Consider the following 15,221-nt stretch of genomic DNA (forward strand, 5'->3'; position numbering starts at 1 on the left):
TGCTAGCTTGATGCTAACGAATAATGGGATTTCCCATAGGACGGCTAGTGCTAACGCTCGATCGATCTAAACACACATGTTAGATGTTAGACGTTAACTAAACCCACTCTGAGATACAAAATAATGGTGTTAAGAAAATAAAAGCCTCACACTCTTCACTATGTATTTCACCATTGGCAACAAAACAAACACAAAATTATTCGGATCATTTTTCATGCTTTCATTGAACAAAAATCTTATTTTTTACAACATATCAGTAATTTCATTTTAATTTAATTTCAATAAAACATGTAATTTTAATAGGAAGACAAAATAAAAGTTTCTAATCATATAACTATATGTCATTTGAAGTCTAAAATGTGAATTTAAACTCGTATAGATGTCTTTGTTTTACATTTATAAGAAACTACAATTTTCTGCAAACAATCTTTAATAAAAATGTTTTCATGATATATTATTTAATGAAAAAATATAAAAACAGGACTCAAAAGTAAACTTATTTTTCTTGTTAGGTCAGTAAATGTAACCAACTATATACCAAACTGTTTAGAATTTACTTTCTGTGGTGGAGATTAAAAAAAGTAGCAATTTATTGGCGGTTTGGCGATCCGTTGATCTTATGGTTCACAGTAGAATACGTCACAAGCTCCTCCCTGTCAGCGTGGTGAGGTTTTCCTACATGCTTCAGGCTGGAATAATGCAGAGACTCCTCCTACAGGAACAAAATAACATCTGGTTACCAGTCAATCATTTTCAAGCAAGGAAACTTTTGTGAGCAGAATAAAAGTTAACACAACAAGACTTCAGCGGGTGAGTCAGATCTGTCAGTTCTGACCTTTGTTACCGGCAGGGTGTCATTCCATTTCAGTAAATCACAGCAGCAAGCAGGTTTACCTGAAAAGATAGAAAAGGTCAGATAAATGACGATACGACTTTTAAATGCTTCAAATTTAACTCGAGCAGCTAAACTGTTGTTTTTCTGACTTCTATCGTATTTCAGGAAAGTTGTGAATTCTGTAATGAACTTCACACTAAATGAGCAAAATGAGTTGATCAATAATTGGAGACACACACTACAAAATTTAAACTTTAAAATTGTTCTTAAAACTTGTAAAAATTGGTTTTATAGACTAAGAAGGAGCAGAATAGAATAGAGAGGAACTTGATTGATCACACAAAGGGGAAATTACATAGCTACCATTACATTAAAAAAGAATAGATAAACAATAAATAACACAAAAAAACACTTAAAAATTATTAATAACAACAGTGCTCTGACACTTGTGGCTTTTAAATGTTTTTCTCCTCACTTTGAAGAAAATTTGCTTTCATTCCAGAATGCCAAAGCGGCAAAGCAGAACTCAGTCCAATCACTTTCAACAAAACACTGTAAATAAGAGAAAATATTTTAAACAAATAAATAAGTAATGTAAGTAATGTAATAAAATAAGTACAAAAATACAGGATCAAGTAAGTAAAAAAATAAATAAATAATTAAAGTAAATAATGTAAGAAAATAAGTAAAAAATGAAATAATAAAGTATGTGTGTAAATAAATAAGCAAGTTCAATTATTAGGTAAGTAAGTAAATAAATAAATAGGCAAGTAGAGTAAATAATGTAAGATAATAAAAAAATAAATAATTAAGTACGTAGGTAAATAAATAAATAAGCAAGTAAAGAAAGTAATGTATGAAAATAGGTCAATAAATAAATGATTACGTAAGTAAATAAATAAGCAAGTAAAGTAAATAATGCAAGAAAGTACATTCAAAAAATGATTAAGTTAATTAATTAATTAATTAATTAATTAATTAATTAATTAATTAATTAATTAAATAATAAATAAATAAATGACCAAGTAAGCAAGCGAGTAAATATATAAGCAAGTGATATAAATAACGTAGGAAAATAAGTAAATAAATAAATGATTAAGTAAGTGAGTACATAAATAAATAAATGAACAAACAAATAAGCAAGTAACGTAAATAATGTAAAAAAATAAGTAAATAAATAAATGATCAAGTAAGTAAGTAAAAATAATTAGCAAGTAAAGTAAGTAATGAAAGAAAACAAGTAAATAATTAAATGATGAAGTATGTAATTAAATAAAAAAGCACGTAAGGTAAGTAATGTAAAAATAAATAAATAATCCATGATTGTCATGGGTTGCAAAAACATCCCCAAATATGTTAAAATTTGAACATAATTCTATAAATAAAAGCTAAAAAAAATCTGCCAATGAGTTAAGAAAACTTATATTATTTTAAGAAAAAAATGTTATTTTCTTAAACCAAGATTATTTTTGATTCCTTGATAAGTTTTTCTTGCAAGACAGAACATAAGAAAATGTTTTCACTTCCGTAAGATTCTGTTTTTGCAGAAATGTCCCCTGAGAGGAAATAGTTAATGAAAGAAACCAAAAGTGAAAGTGCTGTGAGGAGGCGGACTACCCTTCAGCTCTACTTTTCATTTCTTTCCTTGAAGAAAACAACTCAAAACTGCTGAAAAAAACAGAGCAAAAACAGCATTTTCACTTCTTCTGGAAGGAGCTGAACCGCCTGCCTCAACATGCCGGACCCAAAGGTTTGTCTGGAGGCTCTGGAGGCTCTCACTGGCTGTCAAATGCAGCCGACAACCGAAGACACCCAGCCGACACCCCAGCTGACACCCCAGGACTTGGTCAATATTGTGGCTCTCAGGGAGTTCTACAAACAGGAGGGATTTAAAGAACTGGAGTATGAAAGCATAGGAACTCTATCCCTGCAGGATGACGCAGACATGTACAGCTCCCCCCCGGCCTTGTGTCAGGCACCTGAATCCAGCCTGAAGCCCATCGTCAAAATAAATCTCCAGAAATTCTTCCATCGAGAGTTTGACTATGATTTTACCAATGTGAAGGTAAGCAGACGCAAATCTTTGTTTTTTAAATTCTCAGATTGATCTTGTTTGCACTTTATGGCCCTGTGTCACACCCATGTAAAGCAAAGCAGGTCAGAACAAGACCTGTTCCAGAGCAGAAAATGGTTACACAATGTATGAACAAGGTGTCATCAAAATGAATCGGCTTTGAGTAAACAAATGTGATTTAAGCAAGAATTAGGAGTGTAAACAAGGAGAAACAGGGCTCAAACTTTAGACCTCGAGGGCCGGCTTCCTACATGTTTGCTAGCTAACCTGTCATTAAAGCTCCTTACTGGCTAAACACACCTGATCCAGGTAATCATTAGCAGAGGAGGCAGAATTCCTTAAAAACCAGCAACCCTAAAGCCCTGGAAGTGAGACCCCTGCTCAATCCATGCTTTAATCACTGTAGACTCGACTATTGTTATGCTCAGCTGAGACTAGTACAAGGAAAATAACCAATATCACCCCTGTCTTAAACACTCTTTCTAATTAAAAACACGTTTTTTGGGGTTTTTGATATCGTCTTGTGGCCTTTTACTGATTATGGAGGACATATATTAAGAAAATTAGCCTCAAAAATGCATTTCTGAGTGTTACTATATCAATATTTTCTTATATTATTAATATAATTTCATATAATATATATTATTTGTTGTGATTCAGGAGCAGACAAGAAAAACTGGCCATATTTATGATGTAAAGCTTATGCTAGGTGGCCCACAAGCTCCCCGGTCCAAGATTTTACCAGCGGGGACAGGAAGAGGGGGCGGGGTTGCTTCGCACCAACGCTTCTAGCCTCTACTCAGAGGCCGATTTGAATACAGTTTTTAGATTTTGAAAGTTTTGAAACATTTCATACATAAATTGTTGGCTCAAACTGAACAAACATACCATAAATGTGGACGTGGTTAACCAAAGATTTCCGTTGCCAAGGAAATCCAGAAATGTACTTTTGCCGATTCTTTTAAAAATTACATAGATGTGTTCGTCAGCCCCATGTGACCAAAAACTTAAATGGTTGCTATGGGGATAAAACCAACAGAAAAGCCACCATTTTGAAAAGAAATAGGACAGAAGGGGGGCGTAGCGAGTTGCATATAGTAAATAGTGTATACTTATATTTACCACGGATTTAGATGCTTTGCGGTTCCAGACGCAGTTTCGCACACAACGCAGAGCTATATAGATGTGAAAGGTGTTTAAATATTCAGATAAAGTTTTTTTTAAGTCACAATTTAAAAAAAAAAAAAAAAAAAAAGGAAAATATTGTTTCTGATATTGTCTTGTGGAACTTGACAGCATTTGGACTATTTTAGCATTTATGAGGGTTTTTAGGCTATTTTGGAGTTTAGCTAATATTTCAGCTACATGCTAGCTCTTTTGGCTAATTTAGGCTTTTTAAAAAGTTTTCAGGCTGTTAGGCTTATATTTACACGCCAGTTGTTTTGGCTAATTTAGGCTTTTCAAATTGTTTTAGGCTGATTTGGAGTTAAGCTAATATGTGTGCTAGCTTTTCTTTGGCTAATTTTGTTTTTTAAGCTATTTTGAAGTTTAGCTATTTCTCAGCTGCATGCAAGTTGTTTTTATTTTAGTTTTTTAGGCTAATTTGGCATTTAGCTAATATTTTTTCCTGGCTATCAGCGTTTTTAGCTGTCAGCTTCAGTGTTTTTAGCTATCGATTTCAGGATCTTCAGCTATCAGCACTAGCATCTTTAGCGGCCAAATTCAGCTTACAGCATTCACACTAGAATTATCGATGGTAATGTTATATATCTAGTTCATAATTATGTTAGAAAGTCACTGTTTAAAGTTTTATAAATGTAGTTTTAGAGTTTAATAAATGTTTATCCTGTTCGGCCCGCGACCTAAGGTGTGTTTTGGATTTTGGCCCATTTTGGGATTGAGTTTGACCCCCTGCTCTAACCTATGATTTTGTGTTTTATTTCAAGCACCTTGTGTTCTACGCAAGTTGATGAAAGGTGTTTTACATATAAATTGATTGATTGACAAATTTTCATTTTTCCCATTTGACAGGATGGGAATCAGAAATTCCTGCGTGGGAATGAAGTGTACATCCGTCCCTGTGGTTGGGATCGCGCTGCCCTGCGAGTTTCACAGCAGTACGATGGAGGGGACCAGTGGCTCGGAACGGGGAAGGATGCCTGGCCCGTTTCCTACCACGGACACAACATGGACGGCTCGCTCGGCATCATCTTGACCCGTGACGGGAATCCTGACGACTCCCCACAGTTCCTGGAAGCCTGCGCCGCGTCCATGATCAGAGAGAAGACAAGTGGCAGGGGGGTGTACTCCACGCCTGACATCCAGCTGGCTGAGCGATACTGCAAGCTGTTCACGTCTAAGGTGGACGGTAAGCGCTACAAAGTGGTTCTTCAGAACCGAATCAACCCACAGAGCAGGAAGTCGTGCAACAGGGATGGTCTGTGGTTGGTGTACATCCCCGAAAACAGCACTGAAGTCAAGACAAAAGCCATCGTGCAGGAATCTCTCCGTCCATACGGGCTGTTGCTGAAAAAGGCATGAGTCAAAGTACAAAAGTTCCTGTCGCTCTGGTGCTTCTTAAGCATTTGAACGAAACATCTCATTGTGACCTCTAAATCCAGATGTGGTAGTTAGAAGAGGGGAAAATCTTTAAAGTTGTAAGCAGTCTTCCAACCCTTTCAAGCTTTAGCTTAAATTCTTTTTAAATATTAGCATCTATCCACAGAGTGCAGTTCTGCTGAAGAAACTACTATTACTTGGGGATGTAGATTATGAAATTTTTCACATTTACTCAAAAATGACTGCAAATAATTGACAAGTGGAGATAAACAAGTAAAAAATGCTATTATTTGGTGATCAGAAGTGAAACTTGATTACATTCATTGTTTCTTTACACTTTAAATGTTTGCTTTGTATTATTTAGATAATTTTCTGTTGTTTCAAAAATGTATTTTGCACAAAATCTCGTCTTAAAGATGATGAATCTTTATTATTCTCTGGGGTGCCTTTCGGAGTCTCTTTTTTTCAATCTCTGAACTTGTGTTGACTAGTGTTTATGTTATGAAAATAAAGCGTTAAATAAAGTATTTTCCTTTAAAATATTAAGTTATTTTGCCTAACAAACATGCACATTCCATTAATAAAAGTCTGCTAACATTGAGAGTACATATTTGAAATATGTATTAGCTATCAGAAAAATTTCGGAATAAAATAACATCAGTTTTTGAGTTTTAACATAGTTTGGTTACTTGGCGGCAATAATCAAAAAGTAGTTGAAAGACTGTTTTTTTTCATATATAAGTTGTCCTTCGGGTGGCGCTCTTTTAAAAAATTCACCAAATTCTTCCATATGTTGTACAGGTTAACAACGTGTTGATTCTCTTCAACCTAAATTAATAAAAATAACTTAAAAAGTGGAATTACCTGACCTCAGGAAAAATCCAACCAGGACTACAAAACAGAGGAATAGTAAAGCTGTGAGAACCCAAACTCCCAGAGTCCAACGCGGCTGGCCCTTGTCCCTGATTTGCTTCTTTCCATTGATTCCTCAAAACAAGCAACACAACAAACAAGAGAAATAAGTCATCAATAAAAGTGTTTTAAACTCGAAGAACATCAGTTGTTTTTGAAGTAATATTTTCCTTCAGATTAAAACAGTTGCTGCAGATTTGTGGACTGAACATCCATGACGGCGAGTCCACCACATCCCAAAGGTGATCTATTGGGTGGAGATCTGGTGACTGTAGAGATCATTTGAGTCAAGTGAACTCACTTTTATGTTCAAGAAACCAGTCTGATAAAATAAAAATGTATTTAAGATTTAAGTTGATTTATTCTGGAATAATATTCCTGTCTTTTCATTATTCATAATTATGTTAAAAAGTTACACTTTTAAAGTTTTAGAAATTGGCATTCTGCTATATTTTTTGACTATTTTTGGCATTTACTAAGATTTTTAAGCTATTTTGGAGTTTAGCTAACATCTCAGCTACATGCTAGCTTTTTGGGTAATTTAGGCTTTTTTTAGGCTATTTTTGAGTTTAGCTAATATATCAGCTACATACTAGCTTTTTAAGTAATTTAGGCTTTTTTAAGGCTGTTTTGGAGTTAGGCTAATATTTACACGCCAGCTGTTTTGGCTGTGTAGGCTGTTTTCTTTAGGTTTTTAGACTATTTAGCTAATTTTCAGTTACATGAGAGCTGTTTTGGCTAAAATAAGTTGTTTTTATAGATTTTTAGACTAATTTGGCATTTAGCTCATATTTTACCAAGCTAACTTCAGCATCTTCAGCTATCAGAACTAGCATCCTCAGTAGCCACAGTCCACTTACAGCATTCACACTAGCATTATCACAGGTAATGATATATATATAGTTCATAAATATGTTAAAAAGTTACAGTTTTAAGTTTTAAAAATGTAGTTTCAGAATGTTCAATAAACGTTTATCCTGTTATCATGTTTTTGTATGAATTTTTTTAAAGGTAATACAGTATTTTATGTTTTTAACCTTTCGGACAAAAGTTCGAGTTTTTTTTTTTTTAACTAAGTTCCTAAATTGACGCTTGCAAGTATTTTCAATCACTCAGCTTTAGGAACAAATGACACATACCACTCACTGTGAGCTGGATTCCTCCATTTACATGCTTGCTTGCTTCAAGCTGCCCGGCACAGAAATACAGCCCAGCATCCTCCTCCTCCACCTCCTTGATCTCCAGGCTGACCTGGCCGCTCTCCACGGCTCCTGCCCAGCCTAAGCGGGTGTTTCCAGAGTGGACGTCTGCTGTGTCTCCACCTGAGACTTTACTGGGTCTCTGAGTGAGCAGAGGCAGCAGCTGCTCGGAGCGCAGCAGGTACCAGGTAATCTCTACGCTGGAGGACAGATTGCAGCTCAGAGAAACATTCTGGCCTTTCTGGATCACGAGGAGGGAGCTGGGACCAGGTGAGGAGGAGGATGAAGGGTAGCATCCTGCAGCATCTGAAGAGTGGACAAGATATCAGACACCAAAATTAAACTGGGCAATACAGGAAAAAATGAATTTAATTCTTCACAAATGTTTGTTTGCATCTTTAAATACACTAAAGTAAAAAAATAAAAAATAAAAAAAGAGCTTACACAGGAGAAAAACAACCCAAAGCAGATGAGACATGATGAGGTCTGGAGTGGTCTCCTCACAAGTTTGCACTGAAGTGACTGTACTGACTGTTGGTGTCATGTCAATGAGAGGGTTGGAAAATATGTTTTTTGCGCAAAACAAGGACATCTCCCACATCCCCCAGTCTGCTTCATTCTTAGGTTTCGTTTCTGCGGTCAAACCGGAAGCACAAAACCAGAAAGGCACCAAAAACCACCGCCTTCAGAAGAAACGCCTGGATTTGTTTTTTTAATCACGTTTCCTTCACTGCACTTTTTAAAACATTTGAGTTGAACTGCAAACTTCATCAAGATTGTTTCCTGTTCTCCATGTTGCCATTATTGTTGTTCCAAAGCATATTCAATAATGATAATAATAGTAAAATTATTATCATTGTTATTATTATCAAATATTAAGATTTTGGGAAAGTATTACATTGAAGAAGGAAGGAAAAATAAACAATGTCACTTTAAGACCTGAACAACGCCCTGCTTTTATTTTGGTAATTCCGGGGAAATGAAACTGAGTTTGATTGAGGAGTAAAACTTGCTCGCTGACGCTGTCAACAACACAGTCAGTCAGCTACACAGCGGAGGGCAGGAGGGAAGGAGGCAGAACTAAGCATCCAACCAGCAGACCAACAGAACCGGACAAAATGCGGCTTTGGTAAGAAACGAGCTTTTACTTTGAAACCACCAACTTTTTTTTTTTTACGCCTTTTTCCCAAACAAAATATTTCCTGTGTGTTGCATTATGTGCTGCATGGTTTTGTCTTTCAATGCTTTATTTAAAAGATACGTTTTACTTTTGTATATGTGTGTTTATTGCAGAAAAATAGCTTTCGTGAATGCATGACTTTCCCGCAAAGCTGCTGGGAAAACGTTCGCGTGCTGTTCCACTATTGAATGACAGGAGGCACTACAGTTTCGTTTACTAAACAGAGCTGCTGAAAACGAAACTTAACTCCAACGCGCCTATATATTATATATATATAACGACAATAGAATTATAGTTGGGTTCATTTTTGTCCACTTTTAAAAGCAAGTATTTGTGAGTGAAAGTACATTATAAATACTAATATATAGCCAAGTTAACTCCTTTATAAATTAGATACTAATAATATCTCTGACTCTATTTAATGAGTGTTTTCTTGTGTTTGGCAGGTTCTCTTTACACATTATGTGGTTGCTGACTGGCTGCTTCGTTTGTGAGTATCCTACTGATTTACACTAGATTTAAGAGCTCATTTTTAATGATTATATTATTTGTAAAATGTCAAATTGTTACTTAATTAATAGTAGTTCTTGGTTTTAAAGTTAATTTTACTCACGAAAAGTCATATTTAAATCAGATTTTGCATTAACACCAAGTAATGGGTGTTTTTTTAAGTTGATGGTACTTAATTTTTAATATCTGACATTTATCCATTGATATAATTGATATTTCAAGTACAGTTTTATAAGGTCAAAGGTTATCACTGCCAATGTTTTATAAGCCACTAGTTAAGACAATCAAAATTTTTCAGCAGAAGAACCTTAATAGAAAATAAACTACATTTTTCTTTTTCTTCCAGGCTCATTTGCTCGGCCCTCCGCCGTCTACCCTGTGACTGTGGTGTCCACGGTGGGCAGCGAAGTTGTCCTTCCCTGCTGCTGGAAGTCCCAGTTAGATGAAGCAAGCATCTCCGCCCATCATATCCAGTGGGTGGCCCCACCTAACACCGTGTTCGAACAGCGGGGCGAAGAGAAGTGGCAGGCCAAGGAATTTGGGGGCCGACTTCAAGTGCTTGAAGAGAAGCTGGGGTCCGGGGATTGTTCTCTGGTAATCAAAGACGTCCAGATAAGGGACACAGGGAAATACGAGAGCTTCATGGTGGTGGAGGCTGTGCAGTCCAAAAGAACCCGGGTCTTCCTTCAGAGCGTCAAACTGTCTGTAACAGGTTAGTGCGGACTTTGAAGGGATTCTTTCTTTAAAAAAAAAAAAAAAATCTATTTTAAATTTCAATCCACAGTACACACACATATATATACTATATATAGTGTGTATGTATATATACTATATATAGTGTACATATATTTAGTATATATGTACACTATATATAGTATATATATATATATATATATATTATATATAGTGTGTATATATATTATATATAGAGTACATATATATAGTGTGTATATATATATATATATAGTAAATATATATACACACTATATATATACTATATATAGTGTGTGTATATATATATATATATATATATTATATATAGTGTACATATATATATGTATATATATATATATGTACTCTATATATAGTACATATATATACTATATATAGTGTACATATATAGTATATATAGTGTGTATATATATACCAATCTCCTTAAAGTCTTATAACTCATTTCTATCCTTAGAAAAATATTAATTTTCTTATTTTTTTCACTTGTTTCTAGAGTTGTGTATTGGAAAGAGTCTGGCGATACGATATGCGTCTCCCGATAAAATGTGTATCACGATTTTTCGCTTCTTTTTTTTAAGAGTAGGCTAAGATTTGGGGGAAAAAACGTAAGCGCTGCAACTCTTTCTCATATGCAAGTTGGTTTTAACCCCCAAAATTTATAGTGCTTTTCTTTTAGTAAATTAAGAAATATTTGTTTTTAAAGGTAAACTGTCAACATGGTCTGATTTCCACGACAAACGGTTTTCGTCAATGGTGTTGAACTGCTCAAAGAGGCTCAGTTTTCCCAACTAGTGGTCGGGGATGTAGGTGGAAAACAAAATTAGGACGCTGAAGGACACTCATAAATAATTGACCTAAAATCAGCATTTTAAATCAATACAAGTATTATCAATCGAATTATCGCGATATTTCTAAGAATTGATTTTTTTCCTCCTACGTCCCTAATTGTTTCTGTTTTTATTTCTGTCCTTTTTCTTTTGGTCTTTACAGATACAGTATTTAAATATCTTGCCTAATATGTTTGCTTTTTACCCAAATTATTTACCTTTAATTTACAGAATTCCCTCTTTTGTGTTTACAGATTTTTATACATGTGAAGTTTTGTTTTTTTCGACTTCTCAGATAACAAATCCTGGCAGTCTCATCGTCCAGGTGAAGACTTTGTCATAGATCTGCGGACGCCATATTCAATGACTCTGGTCTACCTGAGCAAGTAAGCATTATTTCTTAATTATATAAACAGTAGAAGAAGAAGAAGGTCAATCTGAGTTGCTCATCGAGTGCCTGATTGGCCGCACCTGTGAGCATGGAGGGGTCAGAAGGTCCTTAGTCTTGGAGCAAGTATGCCACCTCATAATAATGTTGACAGTGTGATTTGTGAATTTAAAGCAGTAATTTAGTAGAATTTCATCTCTAAATTGTGGGAGGGACCCGTGGCGTCCCCTCCCTCTCTATCTACACACCCTTCCGCTAGCTTACAGCCCCTCACACCCCCCAGCTAACATTACTGGTGAAACAAAAACGGTTGAGCAATATCAGAGCTATCCAGCTGTATAGCTTTGAGGAAATCTAAGACGTACATCGATTTAGTCGTCTATACCATCACAATGGAGCAGAGCAGGAAACTTGCAGCCCACCTATTGTATTTTTTACGTCACAAATAAGATTTTCTTTAAATGGCATTTTTTCTTCTGCTTCAAATTCAAAACAATTTGAATTAAAAAGTTCTCAGATGTGTAATTTTGAGCTTAATTCTCTTTTTATGTGTCCTAAATTATCATAAAAATGCCACAAGAATATGTTAAAAACACAGTTTCCATCTGAGTTGACTTTTACCTTATTTAATTTTTGTAGGATCATTTATGTTGAAAATACATTTTTGCAATATTTATCATTTTTTTCAACTAAAGAAATTGCCCAAAAAGAGAGTCCAAGTTCAAGCGTTTATATAGATCATGTCTACATTGGGTATCTTTGCTGTCCTCAATGAATTCCAGCAAAAAAAAAAATAATACAGACAACAAATGACAGTTTTAAGTAAGCAATAAATGAAAAATATGATTGAAAGAGAAAAATACATTTAAAAATTAAAACTATGAAATATAACAACATATGGAATGCAATTTCCCCACTGTGAGACAATTAAAGGTTTTCTTATCTTATCCAGTGATAACTGTAGGAGTCTTTTGGCTAAATTCTTGACTTCTGTACTTCTGATTTGAGGGGTGAAATGTGAACAGTTCATGTCCAAAGAAAAAAATCTGTCAATTGTAGGTACTTTTTGCACTGGTTTCCCTCAAGTGGTGCTTGTGTTATTGTGTTATTGTTAAGGTGAGGGTCAGGGTTATGACGTACTTCCCCGAGGATTGTTTTTAAATTGTGAGGAAGTTTCACAGCCGTGATGTAAATGGCTCTGCAAACAAAAACCTGCACAGTGACAGGACGTCAACTCCATTTGTGGGATTTTAATGCACAAATACCCAAATTACTTGAAAAAAAAACAAGTTAAATTGAAATTATTTCACTTGTTTGCTAGCATGTCCATACATTTCACTGTCCTTTTTGTTTTCTCTCTTTTCCCATCCCCTTTTAGCTCATACTTGTTAAAGGCATAGCGTGATCTAAAACTGTTCCGCTCAATTACTGTCACTGTTGCAGAACAAAATGTGTTTGTATATTTTAAGCTGTACAGTAAACAGTGACGAAGATGTAAAATTTACTCATCAAACATCAACGCTAAAAAAAAAAAGATTCAATTATTCACCTGCAGCCATGCAGGAAGGAAACCGTCTCCATTGTTCATTTCTTTCACTTTCTTCTGTGACCGTGCGTCTGTTTTCTTTGTCCAGGTTTTATCTGAAACTGCAGTTCAGAAAACATACATCTGTAAAAATACTTTTTGTTTCCCACGTAGGGGTAGAAATGTTTTACTTTTTTGCAGACACAACATAAAGGTAAATATACCAGTGTCCTGATTTGGAACTGGAACTCTTTCTTTAGTCAAGAAAGAGTTACAAAAAAGTATATTCTTTTACACTAACATTTTTTTAAAAATGGTTTTAAACATTTAATTTGATTTTTTTTAAAGAATATAAGCGAGAAAAAAAATGTCTTTCTTGTTTTCTATTGTTTAAATAAAGGTAAACATACTATTCTCTTTAGCACAAAGATCATATGTCTTTGATGACCCACTCTGATGAAAAATTGTTTTTTGTGACATTTTTCTGATGATGGAGGACATATTTTAAAAAATGAAGCTCATAATTGCATTTCAGAGTATTTCTTTATTCAAATTGTTGTGAATCAGAAGCAAATGAAAAAATGCAGGTTTATAAAAGTGTTTTTGTGTCATAGAAAGTACGTTCCATTCTGAAGCATCCATTTGCAGACAAATAGATCCATCTACTGTACGGCCGGATAATTCTAATATTGCTTCGCAATTTTTGTACTGAATGAACTGTAATGAACTAATGCCCCTCTGCAGGAACTATGTCCTAATGTTGACTAAAAACGACATAATCATAATTCAAAAATCACTTTTAAAATAGATCAAAAGATGATTAGAGTGGATCTTTGTTGAAAATCCATTGAGAACTTTCAGAACATTTAAAAATGTTTGTTTGCTGTTTTGGTCTGACTGACATAAAGTAAATGTTCCCGGGGCTTCTGGGAAATATGGTTTGGGTTTCCAGGATGCTAGCTTGACTTCAGAGAACGATTGACATATTTTCCAGTTATAGCTGTCACTTTGTGAAGTGGTTGGACCAGCTCCAGTTTACCGTGCGTGCCTTAAATGAACATTGCCGCGACACACTCTTCAGTTAACGTAAAAAAGCAAATAAAGCTGCCTCTGTTTCTGTGTGTGTTTTGAGCAGCACAGGAGATAATATCACTCTCCAATATTTGTCTTCTTGATTTTATGCGCGTCAATTCTCTTTGTTCTTCTTTTGAGAGTTTAAAACAATTTTGGCTTCTCAAATTTATATTTTGAACCCAATAATTTGGTGAGAGTAGCTTTTTCCTGCCTTACTCTGACATCAGAATGAGCCAGTCCTCACCTGGATAGTGTGACATCAGAAGATGTTAAAAACAAAAACCATGTAAACACATCATGTTTGCACGTATATATGTACATTTACTCTATTTACCTCTATTGTAGAGGTGGAGTGGAACATTGTGAACCTCAGAGCCACACTGTCTAACAGAGAACCAGCACCAGTTGAGAAATATTTGGGTCAATTTATTTGAAAAGTTGTACAAATGATGTCTTGCAAGATGAAAACACACGAGCACACATCTCTACACTGACTTTTCTCCCTGAAGTTTTGTGTTTCTGCACCTCATTTTTTTTAAGTTTACCGCTTACTGTATTTTGCAGGAACAGCTCTGAGTGGTCTCTGCTGTGGATGAGGGAAAATGAACAAACCAGTGAGCGCTTGGAGAAAAGTCTTTGGGGCGACAAATTAACGTTGAAGAACCTGAAATACTCAGATGAAGGAATATACAAAGTTTTAGACGAACAGGGGGTCTCGGTCAGCACAATAAAGCTCTCCGTTGAAGGTAAGGAACCTGTTCACCTCCTGATGTGAAGGCGATTGATTATTTTTGATTTTGCTGTGACGTTGAAATTGATAGTGGTTTAATCCTCCAATAAGCCAGAGGTGTCAAACTTAAACGCACAAGGGGCCAAAATCCAAACACACCTTAGGTCGTGGGCCGAACAGGATAAACATTTATTGAACACTCTAAAAACTAAATGACAAAAATGTTAAAATGTAACATTTTATCATAATTATGAACTAGATATATAGCATTGCCTGCGATAATGCTAGTGTGAATGCCATAAGCTGAATTTGGCCACTGAAGATGCTAATGCTAATAGCTGAAGATGCTAAAATCGATAGCCGAAAACGCTGAAGCTGATGGTTGGAAATGCTAATGCTATTAGCTAAAAATGCTGAAACTGATAGATAAAAACGCTGATGCTAATAGCTGAAAACGCTAAAGCTGATAGCTAAAAATGCTGATGCTAATAGCTAAAAATGCTGAAGCTGATAGCTAAAAACGCTGATGCTAATAGCTGAAAACGCTAAAGCTGATAGCTAAAACCGCTGATGCTAATAGCTGAAAACACTAAAGCTGATAGCTAAAAATGCTGATGCTAATAGCTGAAAACGCTGAAGCTGATAGCCAAAAACGCTGATGCTAATAGCTGAAAAC

General features: G+C 35.2%; 3 protein-coding genes across 8 annotated transcripts in view; 2 read left to right on the forward strand and 1 right to left on the reverse strand.

Annotated features, from left to right (window-relative positions):
- LOC112162573 overlaps positions 1–9,701 on the reverse strand; it is an 11,454-nt gene extending 1,753 nt beyond the window's left edge. For 2 of the 4 annotated variants that reach the window (XM_024298385.2, XM_036214328.1), the window contains exons 1-3: positions 8,024–8,326; positions 7,520–7,885; positions 6,333–6,455 (exon numbers count right to left, since the gene is read on the reverse strand). In XM_024298385.2, coding sequence (XP_024154153.1) covers positions 6,333–6,455; positions 7,520–7,885; positions 8,024–8,180 — 646 coding nt within the window. In that variant the 5' untranslated portion in view covers positions 8,181–8,326. Of the gene's footprint in view, positions 1–6; positions 713–835; positions 895–6,332; positions 6,456–7,519; positions 7,886–8,023; positions 8,327–9,596 lie in introns of those variants that run through there. The other 2 variants (XM_036214329.1, XM_024298384.2) reach the window with 2 other exon arrangements.
- LOC112162572 lies at positions 2,404–6,303 on the forward strand. Its single transcript, XM_024298383.2, has 2 exons — positions 2,404–2,900; positions 4,941–6,303. Exons 1-2 carry the CDS (start codon positions 2,571–2,573, stop codon positions 5,448–5,450), a joined length of 840 nt encoding a protein of 279 aa, XP_024154151.1. The 5' UTR covers positions 2,404–2,570; the 3' UTR covers positions 5,451–6,303.
- Positions 8,489–15,221, forward strand: part of lgals17 (galectin 17) — a 12,836-nt gene continuing 6,103 nt past the window's right edge. The window contains exons 1-5 of one of the 3 annotated variants that reach the window (XM_024298388.2): positions 8,489–9,092; positions 9,206–9,249; positions 9,616–9,981; positions 11,124–11,214; positions 14,380–14,561. In XM_024298388.2, the coding sequence (XP_024154156.1) occupies positions 9,222–9,249; positions 9,616–9,981; positions 11,124–11,214; positions 14,380–14,561 (667 nt within the window). In that variant the 5' untranslated portion in view covers positions 8,489–9,092; positions 9,206–9,221. The remainder of the gene's footprint in view (positions 9,093–9,205; positions 9,250–9,615; positions 9,982–11,123; positions 11,215–14,379; positions 14,562–15,221) is intronic. The other 2 variants (XM_024298386.2, XM_024298387.2) reach the window with 2 other exon arrangements.

The sequence above is a fragment of the Oryzias melastigma genome, linkage group LG11 (genome assembly GCF_002922805.2).
Source record: "Oryzias melastigma strain HK-1 linkage group LG11, ASM292280v2, whole genome shotgun sequence".
Classification (NCBI taxonomy): domain Eukaryota; kingdom Metazoa; phylum Chordata; class Actinopteri; order Beloniformes; family Adrianichthyidae; genus Oryzias; species Oryzias melastigma.

Coding starts and splice junctions, on each gene's coding strand:
- LOC112162572 (XM_024298383.2), top strand. CDS start 2,571: ATGCCGGACCCAAAGGTTTGTCTGGAGGCTCTGGAGGCTCTCACTGGC. Junction 2,901..4,940: donor ATGATTTTACCAATGTGAAG/GTAAGCAGACGC, acceptor CCCATTTGACAG/GATGGGAATCAGAAATTCCT.